A 23,938-nucleotide genomic window follows, 5' to 3' on the forward strand; every position below is an offset into this window, starting at 1 on the left:
TCTGAGTTCAAGGCCAGCCTGGTCTACAGAGTGAGTTCCAGGGCAGCCAGGACTACACAGAGAAACCCTGTCTCGAAAAAGCAAAAAACAAAACAAAACAAAATAAAATGGATTCACTTTTTTTGACCCTTGAGATACATGGTTAGCAAACTCTAAATTTAAGAGTATTTGAAAAGTATAGTGCCACCATCCATTATTTAATATATGGTATGTACTTATGTATGGCCTAAAACTATTCTTTTAAGAATGTCTTAGACCATCTTTGCTTGACTAATTTATAGATGCTCTAAGAATCATGGTGCCTGATTGCTTGTTCCCTGTGGAAATGCATTCTTTCATGTGATACAATTTTATTTTATATTTTTTAGAATAATGCAGGATCACAATGAAGGTAGTAGCCTACAGAATCAAGCTCTGCAAACTCTTCAAGAGAGGCTGCATGAAGCTGATGCCACTCTAAAGAGAGAGCAAGAGAGCTACAAACAAATGCAGGTTAGAGGGGATACTGTGTGTGTTCTCTTAGTACAGAGGGAGGGAGGGAGGGAGGGATGCCTTTGTACTTCATACCACCTCAGATCATCCACCGAATCTTACTGTACATTTTGTCAAACAAAAACCTGGGTATTTGAAAAAATTATCTTAATCCTTGCTAAATTATTTTTATTTGAAAGAAAATTAAAATGGTTAATATTCATCAGAACTGTGTATCTGTCAATCAATTTAGATGTAACAATCATTGCTATTTCACTAAGTGGTAGTTTGTGGCATCTTATTTATTTTTATTTAGTCTTGTCTAGATCTAGTTTAACCTGATTCATTTATTTCAAGAGAAAATTGGTTTTTTGGTTTTTGGTTTGTTTCTTTATTTGTTTTTTGTTTTTTTTTTTTAAAGATTTTTTAAATTTTATGTATATAAGTACTCTGTAGGGGCTGGCGAGATGGCTCTGCAGGTAAGAGCACTGACTGCTCTTCTGAAGGTTCTGAGTTCAATTCCCAGTGACCACATGGTGGCTCACAACCACCCGTAATGAGATCTGATGCCCTCTTCTGGTGTGTCTGAAGTCAGCTACAGTATACTTATGTATAATAATAAATAAATCTTTAAAAAAATAAGTACACTGTAGCTGTACAAGTGGTTGTGAGCCTTTATGTGGTTGTTGGGAATTGAATTTCTAGGACCTTTGCTCGCTCCAGTCAAGCTCGCTCACTCTGGTCTGCCCAGCTCTCTCCGGCCCAAAGATTTATTTATTATTATACATAAGTACACTGTAGCTGCCTTAAGATACACCAGAAGAGGGTGTCAAATCTCATTACAGGTGGTTGTAAGCCACCATGTGGTTGCTGGGATTTGAACTCAGGACCTCTGGAAGAACAGTCAGTGTTCTTATCTACTGAGCCATCTAGCCAGCCCCTTGTATTTTGTCTTTTGAGACAGGGTTTCTTTGTATAGCCTTGGCTCTTCTGGAACTTGCTCTGTAGACCAGGCTGGCCTCAAACTCAGAGATCTGCCTGCCTCTGCTGAAACTAAAGGTGTGTGCCACCATATCTGGTCTTTACAGGTCTTAAGAGATACCTGTTTGAATCCAATGAAGGTGTTAGTGCTTGAGGGCTACTTCGTTTTTGTTTTTATATTGCTTCTGAGACAGGGTCTCACCATAAAGCCTTTGCTGTCCTGGAACTCATTTTGTAAACCAGGCTACCCTCAAACTTGGAGTTCTGCTTGCTCTGCCTCCTAGTGCTTGGGTCCAGGGCATGCCCAATTTAAATGGTTTAGTTTTATAAGACTCAAGGGTAATACCAGTGAATAGCCAAGGTTGCAAATTCTTATTTTATATCTACAAACATTCTAAAAAAAAAAAAATCTGAGATACTTCTTCCTGGTCCTGGGAAATTTTTGATAAGGGGCAAACAACCTGTGTTTCAATATATAACTCATATTTTAAAATATAAGTAAGATATTTTACATTCTCTTCTGTCTTCTGAATCTTTAAAACATTTGTGAGTTGCACTTACAGCAAGCACATTGGAATTTAGACACTCAGATATTGAAACTGTCTTCAGGGATATTTGGTCTGTACTTAGATTCCTTAAAATTTACAAATGAACAAGAGTCATATTACCTAAGTTGTTTTAAAAATATTCAGAAGTTTTTCTAAGAACAGGCGGTTCTTCAAGAAGCTACACATAGAGACATAGAATTCTTATATGGTCTAACAGTTCTACTTTAGGTATTGACCCCAGAGATTAAAAAATGTATATTCACATAAAATTTTTTTGATTGTGTGTAGAGCTATATTCATATTCTGGGGAATCTAGAAATACAAATGGCATTTGCTGCTGGGATAAACAGGTTGTGGTAATGTTCATACAAGGAAATCCTATTAAACTTTTTTTAAAAATTTATTTATTTATTATATGTAAGTACACTGTAGCTGTCTTCAGACACTCCAGAATAGGGCGCCAGATCTCGTTACGGATGGTTGTGAGCCACCATGTGGTTGCTGGGATTTGAACTCTGGACCTTCGGAAGAGCGGTCGGGTGCTCTTACCCACTGAGCCATCTCACCAGCCCAAGGAAATCCTATTAAGGCCATAAAAATATAATGAAGCAGAGTCTGGTGAGATCCTTCAGTAAGTTGTGTGCTATGCCAGCACGAGGACCTGAGTTGGGACTCATGTGAAACGGTGGACACGGAAGCACAAATCTGTGACCTCAGCTCTGAGTTAGCAGGGAGTCAGGCAGATTCCTGGAGCTCTCTGGCCAGCTAGTTTAGCCATGGTGAGCTCCAGGTTCAGCAAAAGACTGACTCAAAATTAAATTAACTAAAATACAATAGAATGTGGTCCTCACTAACCTGTATGGGTTCTACCTCAACGTCCGAAGTACTGAAGTTAGGTGTGCAACACTGTACCTGGCTCACCTGTCATAGTTCCTAGAAAACAAGAGCCCTACAACCAAAGTTGGAAATTACAGTTCACTAAGCCTAGAAAAGACCTTGTAGCACCTTGAACAAACTCCTAGTTGACTCCTAGTTGACCTGTATTGCTGTGCTTGGGAGCCACAACTTTATATTTTTTCAATTTTTTTTCCTCCTCATTTTTAGTCAGAGCTAGTAAATTCCCTTAAGATATTTGAATTCATGGTTATAAGTATATTTCAAGCTAAGCAATTGAATATGTATAATATAAAATTTACCACAGAGTGAGTTTGCTGCACGCCTTAACAAAATGGAAGTGGAACGTCAGAATTTGGCAGAAGCAGTTACTCTGGCAGAAAGAAAGTACTCCGAGGAGAAGAAGAAGGTTGATGAACTCCAGCAGCAAGTCAAGCTACACAGGTCAAGCTTGGAGTCTGCTAAGCAGGAGTTAGTTGACTACAAGCAAAAAGCTACACGGATACTCCAAGTAAGCATGAGTGCACACTCCGATGTGCCGTTCTATGGGAGACGGCAGCCCTCTACACACTGGGGCATGTGTTGGCTGTATTGCCCTGCTGCACATTGAACTCTGATGAAAAGGGTAGAAATTCTCAATCTTACCACTGCTTGCTTGGTAAGATCTTCATCTCTGATGATGCTGTTGTTGCTAAGCAGCTATATTGTGCTCCTGTGGTGGTTCCTATAAAAACTGTAGTCACCAGTGTAGCCCTCAACATCTCATCAGAGAGAAAACACGTGCTTCCATTTATATTTAGGTTAGTCTGCCTGTCTGCATGGAGTCTGTCTGCTTGCTTCAATTTGAGTTGTTTCTTTGTTTTTGTGTGTTTGTGTCTACAGCTACTGTGTCTTAGCTCATGAAAGCATGTGGTGGTCACTAGTAGAAGAATGAAGACTAGATCGGACCCCTCCCAAAGGAAAAAAAATAAGTTGTTCTTTTGCATTTGTTTTGTTTTGCTTTGTTGTAGCCCTTCTTCATTGAACTGTCTGTCCCCTGTTTTTGTCTCAATTGCAAATGTATCAGAATGCTTGGGGCTATCCTGTCTTCGTTTATTAAGTACTTGTTCCCTTTGTTCCATCATATAATTATTGTCTATTGCATTTCTAAAATTATCTTCTCAAAAAGGTCTAGAGTGACCTGAATTTATATTTGGTGTCATTTGTTAATGTTGTTTGCATACATTTTGACTTTGAAAACACAGTTGGCTCTGTCATTCTCCCTCCATCTTGGAGCACCTGTCTTCTGTGCCACACACCACCTTGGCTCCTAGTTTGTCCTCTTGTCATTGTCTCCACCTCTCTGGGTTCTCTTCCCAGGCTCCAAAGACTAAACGTGCCTTTAGGTCCTAGACCCTCTTTCCTACCTCGCACTGATGTGTGCTCATTTGCTTCCACCTGTCGCCTCAGAGACTTCAGCCATGGCTCTACTCAACTCCTGACCGCTGACTCTTGCTGCTTGCTGTTTAGTTTTTGCGAGTCTCAACTCCTAAACCACCTTCCTCATTGTTTTGCCCTAGTAAATATCACTCAAACAATAGTAAAGCATGAACCCACAGCCATTTACAAAACTTTAGTAGTTTTTTTTTTTTCTTTTGATTTAAGGACACATTCAGCTTAGCAGAATTATAAAAATCAAAATATTTGACAGGGTAAAGTCATTGATGCAATACAATGGGACTTGGGGAAGAGAAAGAAGCCTTTAGGTGCTCAAGGATGCCAGGGTTCACTGCACTGAGCTGACACTATAAAGAGAACATTGAAGAATAGGTACGAAGGCTCACACATGGGTAGAGATTTCAGATAAGAAGCTGTGCCAGAGGCAGGGTTCCTGAGAGAACATTATGTGCCTGGGGAACTAGTGCTCATTGCTGGAGAATAACGTAGGTTAGGGGAGAGAGGTTCTAGGTGAGATTTGAAATTAAGACGTGTAGCAGCAGTGACGAACTTAAGCTAGAGCTGGACACTATCTTGCTCATCATTGCATCCCAAAACAATATCTGGTACTCAAGAAATGTAATGCAGGAACAGGGAGATGGTGAGATCAGAGGCAGGTGAATGCCAACAGGTGATTGGAGGTTTGTGAAGTGAGGAAAGCTAGTGAGGGTAGCTAAGAGGTAGAAGATTGAATATTTGAGAAATTTACATTGAAAATTTAATCAGAAAGGAAAGGAGTCAGCTGGACTCTGGAGTGACTCTGGGTTTCTGCTCGCATGTAAGGAGGTTGTCTCTTGTCCTCTGAAAGAGACAAATAGGAATGGCAGCATGTTAGGGTTGAAGGGTTATGGCAAATTATGATATGGTTGAGAAATTGATGTGATATTGATGTGAATGTTAGGAAGGTAATTAGAAATTCAAGCCTGAAGCTCAGCAGAGAGGTATGGCATTGGCCATGGGAGAGCATCAAAGAGTGGAAGTAATCCCAGCACTCGGGAGGCAGGCGGATTTCTGAGTTCAAGGCCAGCCTGGTCTACAAAGTGAGTAACAGGACAGCCAGGGCTACACAGAGAAACCCTCTAAAAAAAAAAAAAAAAAAGAGTGTAAGTAAAATTAATCATGAGTAGTATACAGCTTGAGAGGAGAAAGCCTATGGCTAAGTACATTATTATAAACATCAGCATTTACAGACTGGGCAAAGAAAACTCCCCCAAAAGAGTGGCCAGTATTTGGAGAACCAGGAAAAAGCTGGGCCAGGGGAGAGAGTTAGGCAGCTTCTGTGGCCTGATGAGGGCAAGATCGAATTGTTGGATTTGGCATATGGAATCCCTGGGATTCTCAAAAAGGAGAGGTGAAGACCTAAAGGTAGTTACAGCTAAACTGGCAACATAACAAAAGGCCATTGCCAAGGGTCTTATGATTGTAGTGGGAAGCAGTTTATAAGCAGTGATGTTCATTATAGCAAATTTGAAAAAATAAAATCTAAAGGAATGGAAATGCCAGGTTAAAGAGATAGCTCAGCGGTTAAGAGCACTCACTGCTCTGCCAAAGGTTGTGAGTTCAAATCCCAGCAACCACATGATGGCTCCTAACTATCCATAATGAGATCTGATGCCCTCTTCTGGGGTGTCTGAAGACAGCTACAGTGTACTTACATATAATAAAATTCTTATCATCACCTTCAAATGATTCTGGGCCTCTAGTACTTTTAAAAAAGAAAGGAAAGGAAAGGGGAAAGGGGAAGGGAAAAAGGGAAAAGGGGGAAAAAGGGAAAGGAAGGAAAAGAAAAGAAAAAAGAAAAGAAAGGGAAATGCCTATAGTTCTGCCACTTAAAAAAGGAAAGATGGGCTGGAAAGATGGCTCAGCTGTTAAGAGCACTGACTACTCTTCTAGAGGTTCTGAGTTCAATTCCCATCAAGTACACGGTGGCTCCCAACCATCTGTAATGAAATCTGATGACCTCTTCTGGTGTGTCTGAAGACAGCTACAGTGTACTCCTATACATAAAATAAATCTTTAAAGTGAAAAGGAAAAAAAATTTTTGAAAGAGGAATAACTAAAATTCTGTACTCAAGATGAAAGATTTAATTCTTACTGGTTGAGAACAGGAGCTTGATACGTTGATCTTCATAAGATCATCTAAGATCTTCATAAGAGATCTAATGATCTCTTCTTTCTGCTCATCCTTCATTCCAGGGAGCCACAGATTTTTCAGTAAAGGACCGCATAATAAGTATTATATATTCTATGGGCTAAATAGTTGCCATTGTATACTCTTTGGTTTTTCTTCTTATAATCCATTTGAATGTGAAAAAACATGTTTAGCTTTTGAGCTGTATAGAAACTGGCCAGATAGGCCCATGGACCATGATTTGCACACTTGCTATACCCCACTGCCTGATCAACCCCCCTGAAATGCTGTCACAGCACTTCCCTGCTCACTGTCTGGTAATTTGATTTAGCCTACCAAGTCAAATGAAATAATTTGGCCTCCAGATAATTTGGCACCTGCCTGTTACTTTGGCACTTAGGATACTGAAGCAGGATTTTGACAAGTTCAAGGCCACCCAGGACTACAGTGTAAGGCTCCATCTCAAACAAAACAAAAATAAATGACATTTAGCCTGGCATCACCCACACGAACTCCCTGAGCTGCCTCCCATAGTGCTTTCCCACCCACACCATGCTTCTTTGTTTTCTCTGTCTGTTTTAAATATGCTCTATTTTAGTCTCACTGGGCATGCTTTCAGGTGACGCCTCCTATCCAGCTCAGAACTCTGACATTCTGATCAATTCCCCTTTGCGTGAGTTTATTGCTTTCTTCTGCTGGTGCTACTAATTTCCTGTTGAGTTGTGAAGCAGAGTGTGCTATCTTTAATTCCAGCAAGGAATGCTATCTTTATCTCACAGAGCTCTTAGTGCAGTACCAAGTGCATTATATATGCTCTCTAAGCATAAGCTGGAGTATTACTGGGAAAAGAAGAACAAGAAGAAAACATAAGAGGGAAATCTTATGAAACATTTGCAACTATAACATGATCATGGGAACTAAGATCTAGGGACAAACAGCAAAGTTCTCCTGCATTTTTATCCCTACGACTTCAGTGAGCTATGGATTTCCTCTGTGGATAAATGTCTGGGGGCTTTGTTTCTGTATGGTGAGATGACAGACACTATGTAAGCTAGCGGGGAGAAGTGTGCTTAGCATGTGTGTGACCCTGGGCTCAGTCTCTGGCATCATTAAAAAAAAAAAAAAAAAAAAAAAATAAATACAATGCAGTAAAGTACAAACTAGAGCCTGAATAGATGGTTCAGAAGTTGAGAGCACTGGTCGCTCTTAGAGAGGCTTTAGTTCTCAGTGCCCACCTATACTAGTTCTTGAGGATTTGATGCCCTCTTCTGACTTCTGTGGTAACCAGGCCTTCATATGGTACACAGACATGCTTATAGGCAAAATACTTAAACAGGTATAATAAATAAATCTAAAAAAAAATAATAAGCTGATACCATCTTTGCTTAATTATGCTCTGTTTCACAACAGTCTAAAGAAAAACTGATCAACAGCTTAAAGGAAGGCTCAAGCTTTGAAGGCCTAGATAGCAGCACTGCTAGCAGCATGGAACTAGAAGAACTTCGGCATGAGAAGGAGATGCAGAAGGAGGAAATCCAGAAGCTGATGGGCCAGATGCATCAGCTGAGGTCTGAGCTACAGGTAACATCCATTGTTTAGCATACCAGACAACCATTTCCCTCAGCTACATCAGTTTGAAATCAGGTTATGATTCGGTATTTTAGGGGGAGATGGAATTATTGAAACAATGTGTTTCATTCTGCTAGAATGTTAATTACCATATAGAAATATGTCTACAGGAGTAGGTTTGTCTGTTGACTAACTCCAAGAGGTGACAAATACTTGTGAAGTATGAACCGAATGCTGCTATATACTTAAGCCTAAAGTTGCACCAGGAAGCCGGGCGTGGTGGCACACACCTTGGCACTTGGGAGGCAGAGGCAGGCAGAATTCTGAGTTCAAGGTCAGCCTGGTCTACAGAGTTGAGTTCCAGGACAGGCAGGGCTACACAGAGAAACCCTGTCTCGAAAAACAAAAACAAAAACAAAAAAAGTTGCACCAGGAAACTGACAAGGATCTTTAAATGTTTAGATCTTAAATTCTGCTATTTAAAAGTAAATTAGTTGGGGCTTTTCTTTTCTTCTTTTTTTTTTTTTTTTTTAGGTTTATTTATTATTATACTTAAGTACACTGTAACTGATTTCAGACATGACAGAAGAGGGCATCTGATCTCATTACGGGTGGTTGTGAGCCACCATGTGGTTGCTGGGATTTGAACTCAGGACCTTCAGAAGAGCAGTCAGTGCTCTTACCCGCTGAGCCATCTCACCAGCCCCGAGTTTTTCTATAAAACTGAAATGTTTCCTTGTATTAGCATGGGTTCAGAAACTAATTACAGTTTTATGCATAGTCTTATAATTGTAGTTTGTGTATAAGTGTTGTGTTTAATCTAAAAGGAACCATCTGGGGATGTGACTCAGTAATAGCTTGCTTGCCTAGCATTTGGGAGCCCTCAGTCCAATTCCCCTAGCACAAAACAATAAGTTAGGCCATTTATTCCACATAAGTAGGGGATCTTTGATCATAGGGTAGTCTCTGGTGATAGATTAAATGCAGGGTAATGAACCTTGTAGTCCTTTTTCTTCTAAGTAGAATCATTTAAACTTTGTAAATAGATATGAATTTCAAAGAATTTAGTCATGTCAAATTAGAAATTGTATAGATGCTAATAACTTTACTCATTATCTGTTCAATCCTTTTTGGGTAGAAAACATAAGACCAACTTGTATTATTTCATCCCAGCATCATGAATGACATTGACCCATTTTTCTTACCCCTGCTGAAGAAGTTTATAAAATCTGTATTAGATCTATAAAAAGCACTACAACTTATGAAATAAAGAAGCTGTTAGTGGAGCTGGGGAGCTGGCACAGCAGATAAAGGCGCTTGCTGTACAAGCCTGACAACCTGAGCTCAGTCCCCAGAACCTACATAAGGGTAGAAGGGAAGAGCTGACTTCACATCGTCCTCTTACCTACATATACACACAGTGGCAAGCATGCCCTTCGTCATCCATAGACACCATCATAATAATCTTTTAATTAAAAATAGATATACATATCAAATGTTAAAAAGCTGCTAGTAATCATTATGTTAAATTTACTGAGCACTTAGTGCCACACACTAGACACCCGTCCTAACATCTTCTTTGTAGCCCTGAGAGGGAGGTGTTACTCTCTTTTTATCTTTGAAGAAATTCAGGCACAGAGAAGAGAAAAAGCTGAAGTGCTGGATGGAGGACTGGAGCCCAGCTCCAAGCACTTGCTCTTGCCCCTGGGGTTCTCTCTGACGCTGGAGAGTTGACCTGAGTTGTTGGCAACGTTTGCTTTGCTACCCCATGAACTCCAAGGCTGGGAAAATATAATTGTTGTTGTTGTTTTTTCCTTTGAGTTCACAAAAGTGTGTGAGTTTGGAGGATTGTGTTATGGTCTCAGTGCTTCAAAGGGTGAGATGCAGAAAATGTTGGCTCTCATCTCCTGCTGCCTGGGCTGGTGGTTAACCTGTGTGGAGAAATGCAGGAACCTGGAGCTCCAGTCTTTGTACTTGGAAGATTTGTTTGTTTATTTTCATTTCTTGAGACAGGGTTTCTCTTGTGTAGTCTTGACTGTCCTGGAACTTGATCTTTAGACCAGGCTGACCTTGAACTCACAGATGCACCTACTTCTGCCTTTCCAACTTCTGGGATTAAAGGCACCAATACTTCTAGCTTGCTTGTGAGTTTGAAAAATGGGAAGGTATGAAATTGGGCAGATAGAAGCAGCTCACACGCTAACCTTGGTGATGTCAGGATAGATATTCTCTCTGTGTGCTCATGGGTGATACACAAGCGCCAGCCTACAGCAACAGAAAGAACTGTTGTAGTGAAGTCGCTTTGGGTATTGTTCTTTGAAAGTGTTAACTTTTCAATAGAGGCATGAATCTCCTAGCAAACTACTGCTCAATCATAAGGCTAAGAGGGTTGTGGGCCAGGCAGCTGGGGCATCGTGATCATTCACTCACTGCTACCCAAATCACATAGTAAAAGTAGCTGATTTCCTTCCTGTGATCCCTGTCCCTCTGGGAACTGCTGAGCCCAGTCCACAGGATGTGAGACTGGTTCAGTGTGTGTTGAACAGAACCCTTTGGCTTTTGCTTTCACCTGTATGGTTCTTCTTAGGACATGGAGGCTCAGCAGGTTAGTGAGGCTGAATCAGCAAGAGAACAATTACAAGATCTGCAAGACCAGATAGCTAAGCAGAGGACATCTAAGCAAGAGCTGGAGACGGAGCTGGAACGAATGAAGCAGGTAAGGAGAGGGCACCTCCCGAGAAAGCTTGTTACATGGGCTCAGAGAGTTTGTGTTAGGTGGGAGCTTGCAGGTTCCGCTTGCCTTTCCATCCTACCCTCTCTGGTTTGAGGTTTTGTTTGCTTGCTTGGTTTTGTTTTTTTACTGTTTATCATTATTGTTTGTATATATGGTATTGAGTATAGGCATACGCATGCTACCACATATGTGCCAGTGCTTGCTTGTAGAAGTCAAAAGGACAACTTTGTGCTGTTGGTTCTCTTCTTCCATGTTTACATGGGTTCTGGGTTTTGAACTGAGGTTGTCAGACTTCATGAGAGTGCCTTTTCTCTCTCTCTCACTTTTTTTTGGGGGGGCATAGATTAAAGGCATGCACCCCTCTTGTTTTTTTTTTTTTTTTTTTTTTTTGGTTTTTCGAGACAGGGTTTCTCTGTATAGCCCTGACTGTCTTGGAACTCACTCTGTAGACCAGGCTGGCTTTGAACTCGAACTCAGAAATCCGCCTGCCTCTGCCTCCCAAGTGCTGGGATTAAAGGCGTGCACCACCACTGCTCAGCTCTAGAATTCTTTCCACTTCATATGTCTATCTGTCTGTCAGGGAATGTAAAAAAACACAAAACTGCTCATTACATCCACTTCCCCTGCTCGGAACACTGTTGGTGCCATATTAGCTGCTTGCTGTTAGTTCCCCAAGCCAAATTATTTTACATCAGTATATTGTAGTTTCTATATATGTATATTCTACATACTGGTTTCTGTATTGAAGCAGTTGATGTTAAACATGTTGTAGCCACATTTTCAGAGTAAGATGTTACCTCTCATAGTAATATCTACTATTATCATGTAAAATGACATAGTAATAACTGCTACTGTTGTTAGCTCTTTTTTTTTTTTTTTTTTTTTTGGTTTTTCAAGACAGGGTTTCTCTGTATAGCTCTGGCTGTCCTGGAACTCACTTTGTAGACCAGGCTGGCCTCAAACTCAGAAATCCACCTGCCTTTGCCTCCCAAGTGCTGGGATTAGAGGCGTGCACCACCATGCCCGGCCTGTTGTTAGCTCTTGCTATCTTACTTCATACAGTAAAAAGTTGGTACCATTCAATTTATAGAAAATTATACTTGTGATTCTTAGTGTATCACCCATAATATTTCTAATTTTGTGTATTTTAAAATCTCTTTATTTTCTTAAGTGTATTTAAATTTTTTTTAATGTTTTTAGATTTATTTATTTATTTATTATATGTAAGTACACTGTAGCTGTCTTCAGACACTCCAGAAGAGGGAGTCAGATCTCGTTACGGATGGTTGTGAGCCACCATGTGGTTGCTGGGATTTGAACTCCGAACCTTCGGAAGAATAGTCGGGTGCTCTTACCCACTAAGCCATCTCACCAGCCCAAGTGTATTTAAATTTTTAAATGGGTTTTTCATTAGGATTTTTTATGGAAATTATATTTAAAATTATTTTGTAACTGTTAAGAGAAGAACCAAGCAGAGACCTTCAAAACATGTGTATCACAGGCTGCTTTAGTTAATATATAATTGTAAGATTAGCTGTCCTTTCAGAATTACAATGCAGTTAATTCAAGGAGCTGCTATGTATCAAAGAGCAGCAATTTAATGTGATTGATAGAGGATAATATTTTATTATTCGAGATGTTTTCCTATAGTCTTTCCCAATGCCATTTTTAAAATTGTGAAGTAGAGCCAGGTGTGGTGGTGCACGCCTTTGATCCCAGCGCATGGGAGGCAGAGCCAGGCAGATTTCTGAGTTCGAGGCCAGCCTGGTCTACAAAGTGAGTTCCAGGACAGCCAGGGCTACACAGAGAAACCCTATCTTAAAAAAACTAAAAAAAAAAAATTTAAAAAAAATTGTGAAGTAGAGGCACATGAGCTGACTGTAGCTGTAGGCTACTTACTTATCAGAGATTCAGTATTTAATTTAAAACTAGATTTGTACCATATTGAGTAATTTCAACCTTGAACTGTTACAGACCTAGAACATGGAAGAAATCTGGTAAACCTTTATCAGACTATCAGGCTTGTAACCACAGAGCCGTTTATATTTTTAAAAAATTATTTATGAACACTGTATTACTAACAACATCTATGTTTATTATAGATAGCAAATTTCTTCAGTTTGTTTTCATAATCAGTAATAATACTATTCTATAATAAACTTTACATTCATAAACGATGTCCCATTCTTCCTCATTGCTGTAAGGTAAGAATATTTTGTATTTTTTAATGATTTACCCTAGTGCAGTGCTTACAGCATCATGCTGAAGAATTGACTTCCCATCAGACCCACGCACATCCATGTGGCCCATGCAGTGTGGTTGGGATATGAACTGAGTCCTTGGTGTGAGCACACTCAGACTGATTTGTTCACTCCTCACACTAGGAATCCCGTTACATGGAGGAAGATCTTCATAGAACAAAGAACACACTGCAAAGCAGGATTAAAGATCGGGAGGAAGAAATTCAAAAACTGAGGAACCAGGTAGGGATGGGGAAGTGGGTGACCTGAGTTGCTTCAGCAAGGCCTTCTCTTTCCACATCCTTCAGAATTTATTGTGAGGTTTGGGGCTGCTATAGATGTTTCATCTTGCACTACTTGAATCTTCATTTACATACACCATGGCTTCCTTTGGTGGAAGTGTCTTGTAGCCACTTCATGTGAGGTTAGATTTATCTCCAAAATTTATGGTTTCTCACCCTAGTATGTTCATGCTGATTATCACATTCATGGTTTCTTTTTCCTATCAAAAATCTACTGGCTGATCTTCACAGTATCAATTAGTAGGACATTTATAAAGTCACTACACTTCTACTTCTTAATATAAAATAAGCTGGGCGGTGGTGGCGCATGCCTTTAATCACAGCACTTGGGAGGCAGAGGCAAGTGGATTTCTGAGTTCGAGGCCAGCCTGGTCTATAAAGTGAGTTCCAGGACAGCCAGGGCTACACAGAGAGACCCTGTCTCAAACCACCCCCCCCCCCCCCAAAAAAAAAACAAAAAACAAAACCCCACAAAACAAAAATACACACACACACACACANACACACACACACACACATATATATATATTAAATGGCACCTATATATGGTTTTCATTCTTTCAAGACTATTATAAGGAACAATAAAAAAAAATCATTGTCCCTTTTGTAAAGTTTACTTTTTTTTTTCCAGTCCTAGCTAGTATGGAATTCATTGTGTAGATTAGGCTGGTCTCAAACTCACCGAGATCTACCTGCCTCTGCCTCTTTTCATACTGGGATTAAAGGCATGTACCATCATAACCAGCCTCAAAGATTGTTTTTGATGAGGCTAGGCCTAAGCTTATAAGGACTAGAAAGAAAGTGTCAGATCCCGTTTATGCAGTTTAGAAGAAAGATTTCTTAGAGGAGACACAAAAGGCCTAGTCATAGAAAAAACTATAAACTGAATTCATCAAAATTTAAATTTCTGCTTACCAAAAGGCAGTGCAGACGTGAAAAAAGGACAGTCGCAAGCTGAAGAGGAGGCGCCCAACACCTCCTCTGCCCTCCCAGCGCTGCCTCAGACATGTCATACATGGCCAGCTTTGGCAAGCAGATAACCAGTGTAAGAATTCCTGTTGACCGGAAGCTGCCATAACATTGTTGTTAGAGGACAGAAGGCTTGAATAGACCTTCCCCAAATGGTCAGACGAGCTTGTGAGCAGGTGCTCGGGGTCACAGGGTTATCAGGATAGGTCCCACTCCACTCCCAAGACAGTGGCTCAGCTTTGGGGTGAGAAGCCTGTGTTGTAGACTGCACAGCACTGGGGAAACTGGCTCTCCCTTCATTTTTTTTTAAATTGTATTTTGTTTGTTTGTTTGTTTTTGAGACAAGGTCTTGCTGTTTAGTCCTGGGTGACCTTGAATGTACTATAATCCTGCCTCGGCTCCAAGCTCTAGGCTTACAGTCATGCAGTCATGCACCACCACTTTTTGCAGGCAGCTGGCTGTTTCTGGTGAGGTTGTCATCCATTGTCCCTGTGACTCCAGGTGTATCCTACAAACACACTTTGAGTTCTGCATTTACTCTTGAACAGTCCAAACTGGAAATAAACCAGGTGTTTCTAGGGGTGAATGAATAAACCAGTTGTGAACTGGTTTATACAGGAGCTGGAGAGAGCGCTCAGTAATTAAAACTACTGGCTGTTCACCCAGAAGACCTAGGATGCTTGAGTCCCAGCATCCACGTGGTGGCTCACAATTATCTGTAACTCTGGTTCCAGGAAGCCCTCTACTGACCTCCACGAGCACTAGGCATGAATAGTTGTACAGATATACATGTAGACAGAACACTCATACACTTGAAATCAAAAAATAAAAACAGAAAGATTAAATCCATAATGTGCTATTCTTGTAGGAAAGTTGTTCACTCAGGAACAGGCAAAAGCAAACTCTGGTGCTAGAACTGAAAGTGGCTTGTGTATGATGATGGGAAGCCACACTGCTAGGGGATCGTAGAGCACGGTCTTCATGGGGCTACACTTCGCAGACACACTGTTGAACTGTGTCCTGTAAACTTGACCATGTCACTAGTAAGAACACAGTTTACAGTGTCTTCATAGTCACGTGTATTCATGATACAAAACCAGAACAGAAGCCAAGCTTGATGGGCTCCTGCCTGTAACCTCTGCACTCAGGAAGCTGAGGCAGGAGAGTCATGAATTGGAGGCCAGCCTGAGTTACGTAGTGAGCTTAAAGCTACAAGAGGAGACCATTTCATAACAGCAACAACCAAGAAGTTAATACACAGTAGAAGTAATACTTGTATACAGTGTGTTATATGGCTTTCAGGAAATATCCCTTCTATTACATTCCCTCCCTGCTGGTGTGTGGCCTACTGATTTGGTTTAAGAATCACTTCTAGCCAGTGAAAACAATCATTATAGAGATTCAAGGACCCAATTCATGACCTTTCTATTCCATCCACCATAGAGCCTTTGTACTGATTTAGTGAACTTATTCTTCAGCTTACCAACAAAACTTTAAGCAACAGCAGCCAGTCAGAGCTAGAAAGCCGACTCCATCAGCTAACGGAAACACTCATCCAGAAACAGACCATGCTGGAGAGCCTCAGCACAGAAAAGAACTCCCTGGTCTTCCAGCTGGAGCGCCTTGAGCAGCAGGTGCACTCTGCCTCCTCGGGGCCCAACAGTGGATCTGCCATTAACATGTCTGGAGTCGACAGTGGTGAAGGTAATCCTAGAAAGGACATGGTGCCAAAAACATCTTGAAAAATTACTGAAAGACTGTTTTTATTGAAAAGAAACTTTCTCTAGTGCTTCTTCTCCCAGTGTAAGACCTGGGTTCTGTGCCATTAGTAAAATCATCAGAAATATGTGTATTGGAGTATTATCTCATGAGGTTAAACTTGGAGAAAGAGGGCTGGAGGTTGGGGAGCATGTTGGAATAATAAGATACTTGACAAGACAGAGACAAGGCAGGAATTCAGTAGCATAGAAATTTCAGGACAGTTGAAGGAAATGTGTTCCCATGATCCCTTAGTAAATGACCATTAGTATTGAAGTCTTTATTAATTTGCATGTTTGTCCATGTGCTTTAATTATGATAGAAAAGTCTGTAGATTATTAAGATGCACATTCAAAAAGAGTATGTCAGCACCAACATCAACACATCTGCGTTTTTAACTTTAGAACCTCATAAAGCTTGTACAAAATCATGGAGCAAATCTCTCAGGTCTTTGACTTTAACATAAATTTAAAAATAAAAAAATTAAAGAGAGAATGCCAGATTTGGGGATCAGTTGTAATTTAAGTAGGGTGTCCAATGAAAAATCCAGTTGAAAAGAGACAGATTATCAAAGTTCCAAAGAGTATGATAAGAAAGTGAACTATGAGGAGGTTTGGAAGGACAGTGTTCCGGTTAGTCAGAGGCTGAGGGTAGTGTGCGATGGATGCAGAGAGCTTGGAGGAAGCTGCTTGCCTGCACAAGGAGGTTAAACAGGCAGGCTCTGATTGCACTGTGTCGGGATGGCTCTGGGTGACTTAGACTTGCTCTGCTGATGTGGTTCAGTGGTGCAGCATTTGCTAACATGTAAGCAACCTGAGTTTTTCCCCAAGTACCACAAACAAAACAAACAAAAAACCCAGGAATCTCAGAGGGCTAAGAGTAAAGGCAGAGAGTCCAGGGTGCCTTTGCATTAATCCATTTAAGGGATGGTAGTTTTAATCAGAGTGGGATTAGTGGGGGATGGTGGGATGTGAGAATTTACTTGAAAAGTGAGCTGACAGAACTTACTGACAGATTGGATATAAAGCTTGAAAGAAAAGAGTGAAAGATTTGGCCTGAGTGGATGCAAGGGTGGAATCGTTATTTACTAGGATGGGAAAACACTGAGAGGGAGTTTGCCAAGGAGAGACAGAGACAGGAATCATAGTTCTAGGTACATGAGCAGGGTGTCCTAATGCATCCAGGGGAAGGAGTAAGCAATGATGGCTGCAGCGGGTGGAGCTGGATGCACTCAGCTAGGAGCCAGCATCCTCCGAGGTGCAGAAGCCACTGCCTCTCTCAGAGCCAAAGCCAAAGCATACTGACTCTTGCCAGCACCAGATAGTGTAAAGTTTTTACTGTCTACTAGTATCTTGTGGACATTGAAGCATTTTGTTTGGTTGATCTTTCTTATGGTTTCTTTGACACTGGCAGTGGTGCTTAGAAACTTAGTCTTAAGAAATTCTTCTTCATATAATCTGATACTAGAAAAACTCTAGTTTTCTTCGAAAGTCAATTTTAGTGTTACTATATTAATCTTTTCTCTTATTTAAATAGGGACACGCCTGCGAAATGTTCCTGTTCTTTTTACTGACACAGAAACTAATCTGGCAGGAATGTATGGGAAGGTTCGCAAAGCTGCTAGCTCCATTGACCAATTTAGGTAAGCAGTGCCACTCAGCAGGAGTGATGGCCCCTCAACTAATGTCTTCCAGTCACCCTGAGCCCATTGGGCAGAGGTAATATTTAAAGTGGCAGTTCCCTATTCCTTTTTGATACTCCCAAGCTCTGCCAGTGGCTAAGCATTGTGAAAAGTTGTTAATCCTGGCCATCCTTTCTCCAACAAACTCTACCAAGAAGCAGTCATTACTTAATTCTCTCTCTCTTGATCCCTCCCCACCTTTCTCTTGACAAGAGTTTCTCTGTGTACCCTGGCTATGCTGGAACTCACTCTGTAGACTAGGCTAGTCTCAAACTCAGAAATCCACCAGCCTCTGCTTCCTAAGTACTGGGATTAAAGATGTCTGAAACTGTCATCATTCACTGAAAACAGTCTCAGCCTGTATTAAAGAGACATAGACAGGGACATTGACCTCATGAGGTCAAGACCAGCCTGGGCCACATAGTGACATCATCTCACAACTGTCTCATTCAGTGTTCATGTGATGGATGTCTCATCCCAGTACTTCATTGTGGGTTTGAAGAAAGGATGCGACAATATAGAGCTGAACGTACTCCTTATAACTTCTGTTTTATACATGTCCATAAGTAATATTTATAATTTGTTTTAGATATTTGCATATAAAATTTTTATATACGCATTTACTTTATAAAGAAAATATTTTAACATTTTATCTAGAGTTTTGATAAAATTCATACCTAAAAAACCTCTAATATGTCAATTTTTCTTTTAGTGTTTATAGTTAGACATGGTATTAATGATTTGTGTGATAATACTAATGTTTTCTTAGCCTTTATGACTTAGAATAGAGCTGTGGTGTTAAAAAAGAAAAAAAGAGAGGAGAGAGAGAGAAAGTTCCTGAAACCACAGGACTTGTCACTGTCTGAGGTACATGTATTCTGCATAGCACCTGTAGAGAACTTTCCTGCAGTGTAAATGTTAGCAACAGTAAGAGAGGGAAAGGTGTGTCTATGCAGGAATGCACACACGAACATGCACACACACACACACACACACACACACACACATGTGCACACATATCTTGATAAGGAAAAGCCTGCAAAGAGCTGTGAGCACTGAGGGTGCACATCACACTGCTCTGTCACATTCACTCATGTCTGCCTGAGTTTGTTCATCTCCTTCCTTCCTTCCTTCCTTCCTTCCTTCCTTCCTTCCTTCCTTCCTTCCTTCCTTCCGTCTTCTTCTATCTTGTTTGTTTGTTTTGTCTTGTTTTGAGACAGCTTTATAACACTGTATAGTCCAGGCTAGCCTCATACACACAGAGATCCACCTGCCAGTGCTGAGATTAAAGGTGTGTACCACACCTGGCCTTGCCTCAGTTCCTATAGTTTAGCCCTCTGGAAAAGTGTGTCTGTGCAGAAACTTCTAGATTAACCATTTCCAAGTAATTGCTTGTGCTGAAGTCTTAATTGCTAACTCCAAATAATGATAGAAGTATTCCTGTGTCACCACATTTTAAGTGATCATGTGAGTCATTTTTCTGTGGTAGTCACACAGATAGTGTGAGTGGGGTTTTAAAGCATTGGATATTAGTTCAGGAAGATTGGCCTTGAGTGTAATTCCCTCTCTCATCATTTGCACAGTATTCGCCTGGGAATTTTTCTCAGAAGATACCCCATAGCGCGAGTGTTTGTAATCATCTACATGGTGAGTAATGAAGTAATGCCACACTTGGATTTCTGTCTGCTGTTTTAGCTGCTAATCATATTCGTATTTTACCAATCAACTTTGAAAGAGAATACAGCTCATTTTTGACCATTAAGCTTTTCTTAAAATACTTTACAAGTTAGCATTTATTATGTTGAGAACATAAGTGCTGAGTTTTCCTGCTGATAAAATGAGCTGTAATGTAGGTTAACAGTCACTTCCATTTTTAAGCCTGTCTAATGACAAAAATACAGTATAGAACAGCTGGTTTAATTTTTATCTTAATGCTGCAAAGTTGCTTTGATTATTTTCATGTGTTTTACTTTATTTTTCTAGAAGGATCTTTAAGGCCAGTGCATTTTCCTCTGGATTTTTAGTTGCAAAATTAGTTGCAGTAGTTTGAGATATTGGTTTATGTGTGTTGTGCCTGAAAGCCCACTCACTATGCTGAGAGAGGATGGCTTTAACAGGTTAGGCTGAATTAAGGCTATTTTCTTAAGAAAGAGAAACCTACTTTTAAAGGAAATTTCTGTGTTCACTAGAGGGAAGAATTATTTCTCTAAATAAAAATATTTAAGAAAGGAGGATGAGTGGGGAGGAAGAAAAAAAGGAAGGATATCAGAAAAGATTTAGGGTGCACTCCATAGGGACTGTCAGGTGTGAACAGACACCATGACCAAGGCAACTCTTATAAGGACAGCATTTAACTGGGGCCGGCTTACAGGTTCAGAGGTTCAGTCCATTATCAAGGCTGGAGCATGGCAGCGTCCAGGCAGGCAAGGTGCTGGAGGAGCTGAGAGTTCTACATCTTCATCCGAAGGTTGCTAGGAGAAGACTGGCTTCCAGTCAGCTAAGACAAGGGTCTTAAAGTCCATGCCCACAGTGACACACCTACTCCAACAGGGCCACAATTTCTAATAGTGCCACTCCCTGGGCCAAACCATATTCAAACCACCACGGGGGCCAACTGCCCAGGTACTGGCAGCCACAAGTGCTTTGGGTACCTGTCAGTGTAAGATGCTGTGTATTGCATCCTACAGTTTACACACCCCAACCAATGGGGGGACTTCATGACATTCAAACTGCCCCGAGTATCACTGACATGTTGTTCCTGTCAGGTGTACTTCCCCATCTATTCATCAGCAAAGCTGGGGAAACTGTCCCTTCTACTTACTGTTATACATGAACTGTTCTGGTCATATCAGCCCAGCCAAAATCTGTCTGTCTAGCAGTGCTATCCAAGCCCTCTTTGCATTCGGGTCATGAACGTTTGGTGTTCAGACTTTCCTCTCAGCTGAGAGGTCTGCAGTGTGCAGCTCTGTTCCTGAGCTCATTGGGTCACACATTTCTCCATTATTCAGCCAGTAAACACACACTGAGCCCCAGCTGTGCTCCAGACTCTGTCCCAGATGGGTATGAAGACAAGCATGGCCCCGTCCTCCCTGTACAATCCTCAGGTAAAGACTGATTTATTGGCCGGCACCTGAGTTGTGTTTTCTCCCTCTAGGCTTTGCTGCACCTCTGGGTCATGATTGTACTGCTGACTTACTCACCAGAAATGCACCATGACCAACCGTACGGCAAGTGAACAGAGCCGCTGGTTCCCATGCGTGCCTGCCATTGTCCAGAGCTGGGATCTGCAGAAAGAGCAGCACCAAGACTGCCAGCCGTGCACAAGATGGTTTCTTCATGGAGAGCTTTTAATCTCTTAACTTATTTCTCTGGTGTCTGACTCTCCCCTATTCCCATAAGAGTCTCTAAATGCAGACAGTAATTTGACAAATTAAGCTCGACTTTTTCTGAGTTCAGTTCCCTAGATAGGTATAGAGAAAGAGAGAAAAGGCAATTTGAGGGTGTTCACCTCTGTACGGACCTTTCTATATTTTAGGTGACACTGATTATGGGTTATAATCAGGGAAACTAATTGTATTTAGGGATAAAAATAAAAAGATTTCTTTTTTAATAATTTAGAGTGCTTTATATTTTCATATATTTAACTGCAAATATTTAATGTTTTCATGTTAGATTCTTGGTATAATTCTTTTTGAAATACATAAATAAAATTCACTGTGCATTTTTCTTTTTTTTTTTAATAACGACTTTAATCTCCTTTAAAGACATTTCTGATGGTTATCAGTGAGTGCAACAGAAAGTCACAGCTGCAGTTACTAGGTGACTGTAGTAGTTCCCCACTGCTTTCCTTTCTACCCCTGAGTTGTCTTGCTTCCCCCAGTGTGTATCTCATGGAGTGTATAGCCCCTGCTTGTAGCATGTGGGAGATGTCTATTTACCAATACTGTAGCCGGGATACGACAGTTACGGTGAGTAAGTACACCGTTTCCTGTATGACCAGCATGATCTTTAAATTGTCCTTCCTCTTCGTCTTCGTCTGTACATTCACACGTTGTCACCCAAGTCCTGGTGGTCTCTTTGTATATAGTTAATGCATGTGGCTCTTGGACAGCGAGTGGCAGCAGTCCCCTCTTGGGCCTGTCTTGATGTGGTCACTTGAATGCCTGCGGAGAACCTTGGTGACACCATTGTCACAACTTGAACTGGCATACAGGTCATAGAAAGTCCTCAGAACCTTGCATATCTTGAAATTTATGTCTCCTATTTTTTATAACTGTCAGGCATATTTGGGCTTTTGTTTTCAGTGTGTCAGAAAAGAAAAGGGCAGGATGTTCCACATCATATAAACGGGGGCTTGGTGTAGAGACTAGGAGATCGATAGCAGGATTCTTACTGGGATGAGCCACGACAGTGTGAGCTACGGAGTTAGGAAGAGGTCAGTCTTGTTAATGGATGTTAAGATTTGTTTTTTTCTCTTCATTTGGAAATGTTTCAGGAAAATGATTAAAACCAGGTTCCGCCCTTAAATGGAAGCAGCACAAACTTGGCTGTGCTGCCAGACTTCCCGTCTTCGTGGAGTCCTGGCTTTTGTTGGGACATCTGTAAGTCTTTTGTCCAGTCTGCACATTCTTGGCTTGGGCAGTGTTTGACTGTTTCCGGCTCTGCACTCACTTGCCGTTAATTGAGTTTCAGATTCATTACTCTTGACCACTCACAAACTGGGCAAGGTAATGTGAAACCTTGACCTCATTAGAAGGTTTACGGGAATGCCAAGTCAGTGTCTTCTTGTTCCCAGTACATGTAGTCAAAGGGATTTCAAAATGCATCTATCGTTCTTGGACTGCCTTGTATTTTCTAGGTGTCAGTTGAAAAACATTATTTTTAAAATTCCCTTTCTAGAAATTGCCCTTTTGGGGCTGGTGAGATGGCTCAGTGGGTAAGAGCACCCGACTGCTCTTCCAAAGGTCCAGAGTTCAAATCCCAGCAACCACATGGTGGCTCACAACCGTCCGTAACGAGATCTGACTCCCTCTTCTGGAGTGTCTGAAGACAGCTACAGTGTACTTACATATAATAAATAAATAAATCTTTAAAAAAAAGAAATTGCCCTTTATGAAAACCACCATTTCTACTGCTACAGAGCAAAACTTTCCAAGGAAAGATTTTTTTTTTTTTTCAAAAATATGGTCTCTCTCTGTTGAGTAGCTGGAGAGTCTAAGGTAAAGGGGCCCAGATCCAGCCAGATGCTCAGCTTACCTGTGGGATAGGGCACACTTCTCAGGCCTCACCAAGCTCCAGTTCCCAATTGCCAGGGGTCACCTGAGTGCTGGAAATGGCAGAGTGAACCTCAGTGTGGGTGCAAGAAGGCAGGAGGAGCTGGTGAAGCCTAAGAGTCGAGGACCAATGGCCCACGGCACTTGGGACTGACCAGCCTTAAGAGTCCCTACAGAGAAGCAAATGGACCTCTTAGAATTAAGGGTTAGAACTCTGAGGAGGAGGCAGACAGCACCAGTGGTAAAGGCACAGCAGACCACTCAACTGTCATTATAACTGCTACTGCCCCTTGCTTCGTGATAACCCTATCAGCCTTGTGAAGTTACTTGCTCCCACCCTATATCTGACCCATGACACATCCAGAGATCCTGTGTAAACAAAAAGGGAATAGATAGTGCTTGAGGAAGTTTCCTGTCCCTGCCTTCCAGAAGTTCTCCACCTGTTAGGTTTGTTAGCATTCCACCATGGCTCCCGTGGCTGAACTCTTGGACAGCGTGCAGCTGTTGGTTTTAGGAGGTTGGAAACCCTTAGAGGTTAACCCTGACTGGCAGGAGAAGGCCACTAGGGGGCATACCTTGACCCCACTCCTCTCTCTTTTCCTGGTCTGCTAAGATAAGAGCAGGCAGCTCATGGCTACACGAACCCCAGCCATGCCTTCCCTTTCAGACCACAAATCAGAAGAACCCTTCCAGGTACTGCTTTCTGGTATTCTGTCAGCACTGAGAAGAGGACGATACATTTCAACTCAAGACTAACCCATTAAAATTTGACCTTCAGCCAGGCAGTGGTGGTGCATGCCTTTGAACCCAGTACTCCAGAGGCAGAGGCAGGTGGATTTCTGAGTTCAAGGCCAGCCTGGTCTACAAAGTGAGTTCCAGGACAGCCAGGGCTACACAGAGAAACCCTGTCT

The 23,938-nt window shown here is 41.3% G+C and overlaps 1 protein-coding gene across 1 annotated transcript in view; it reads left to right on the forward strand.

Annotated features, from left to right (window-relative positions):
- Nucleotides 1-21,367, forward strand: part of Golga5 (golgin A5) — a 29,341-nt gene extending 7,974 nt beyond the window's left edge. The window contains exons 5-13 of the mRNA XM_029484402.1: nucleotides 369-492; nucleotides 3,202-3,405; nucleotides 7,912-8,082; nucleotides 10,658-10,786; nucleotides 13,189-13,287; nucleotides 15,794-16,019; nucleotides 17,610-17,715; nucleotides 19,338-19,401; nucleotides 20,909-21,367. Coding sequence (XP_029340262.1) covers nucleotides 369-492; nucleotides 3,202-3,405; nucleotides 7,912-8,082; nucleotides 10,658-10,786; nucleotides 13,189-13,287; nucleotides 15,794-16,019; nucleotides 17,610-17,715; nucleotides 19,338-19,401; nucleotides 20,909-20,989 — 1,204 coding nt within the window. The 3' untranslated portion in view covers nucleotides 20,990-21,367. The remainder of the gene's footprint in view (nucleotides 1-368; nucleotides 493-3,201; nucleotides 3,406-7,911; nucleotides 8,083-10,657; nucleotides 10,787-13,188; nucleotides 13,288-15,793; nucleotides 16,020-17,609; nucleotides 17,716-19,337; nucleotides 19,402-20,908) is intronic.
- Nucleotides 21,368-23,938: the final 2,571 nt, after the last annotated feature.

Source organism: Mus caroli, chromosome 12, assembly GCF_900094665.2.
Source record: "Mus caroli chromosome 12, CAROLI_EIJ_v1.1, whole genome shotgun sequence".
NCBI lineage: Eukaryota > Metazoa > Chordata > Mammalia > Rodentia > Muridae > Mus > Mus caroli.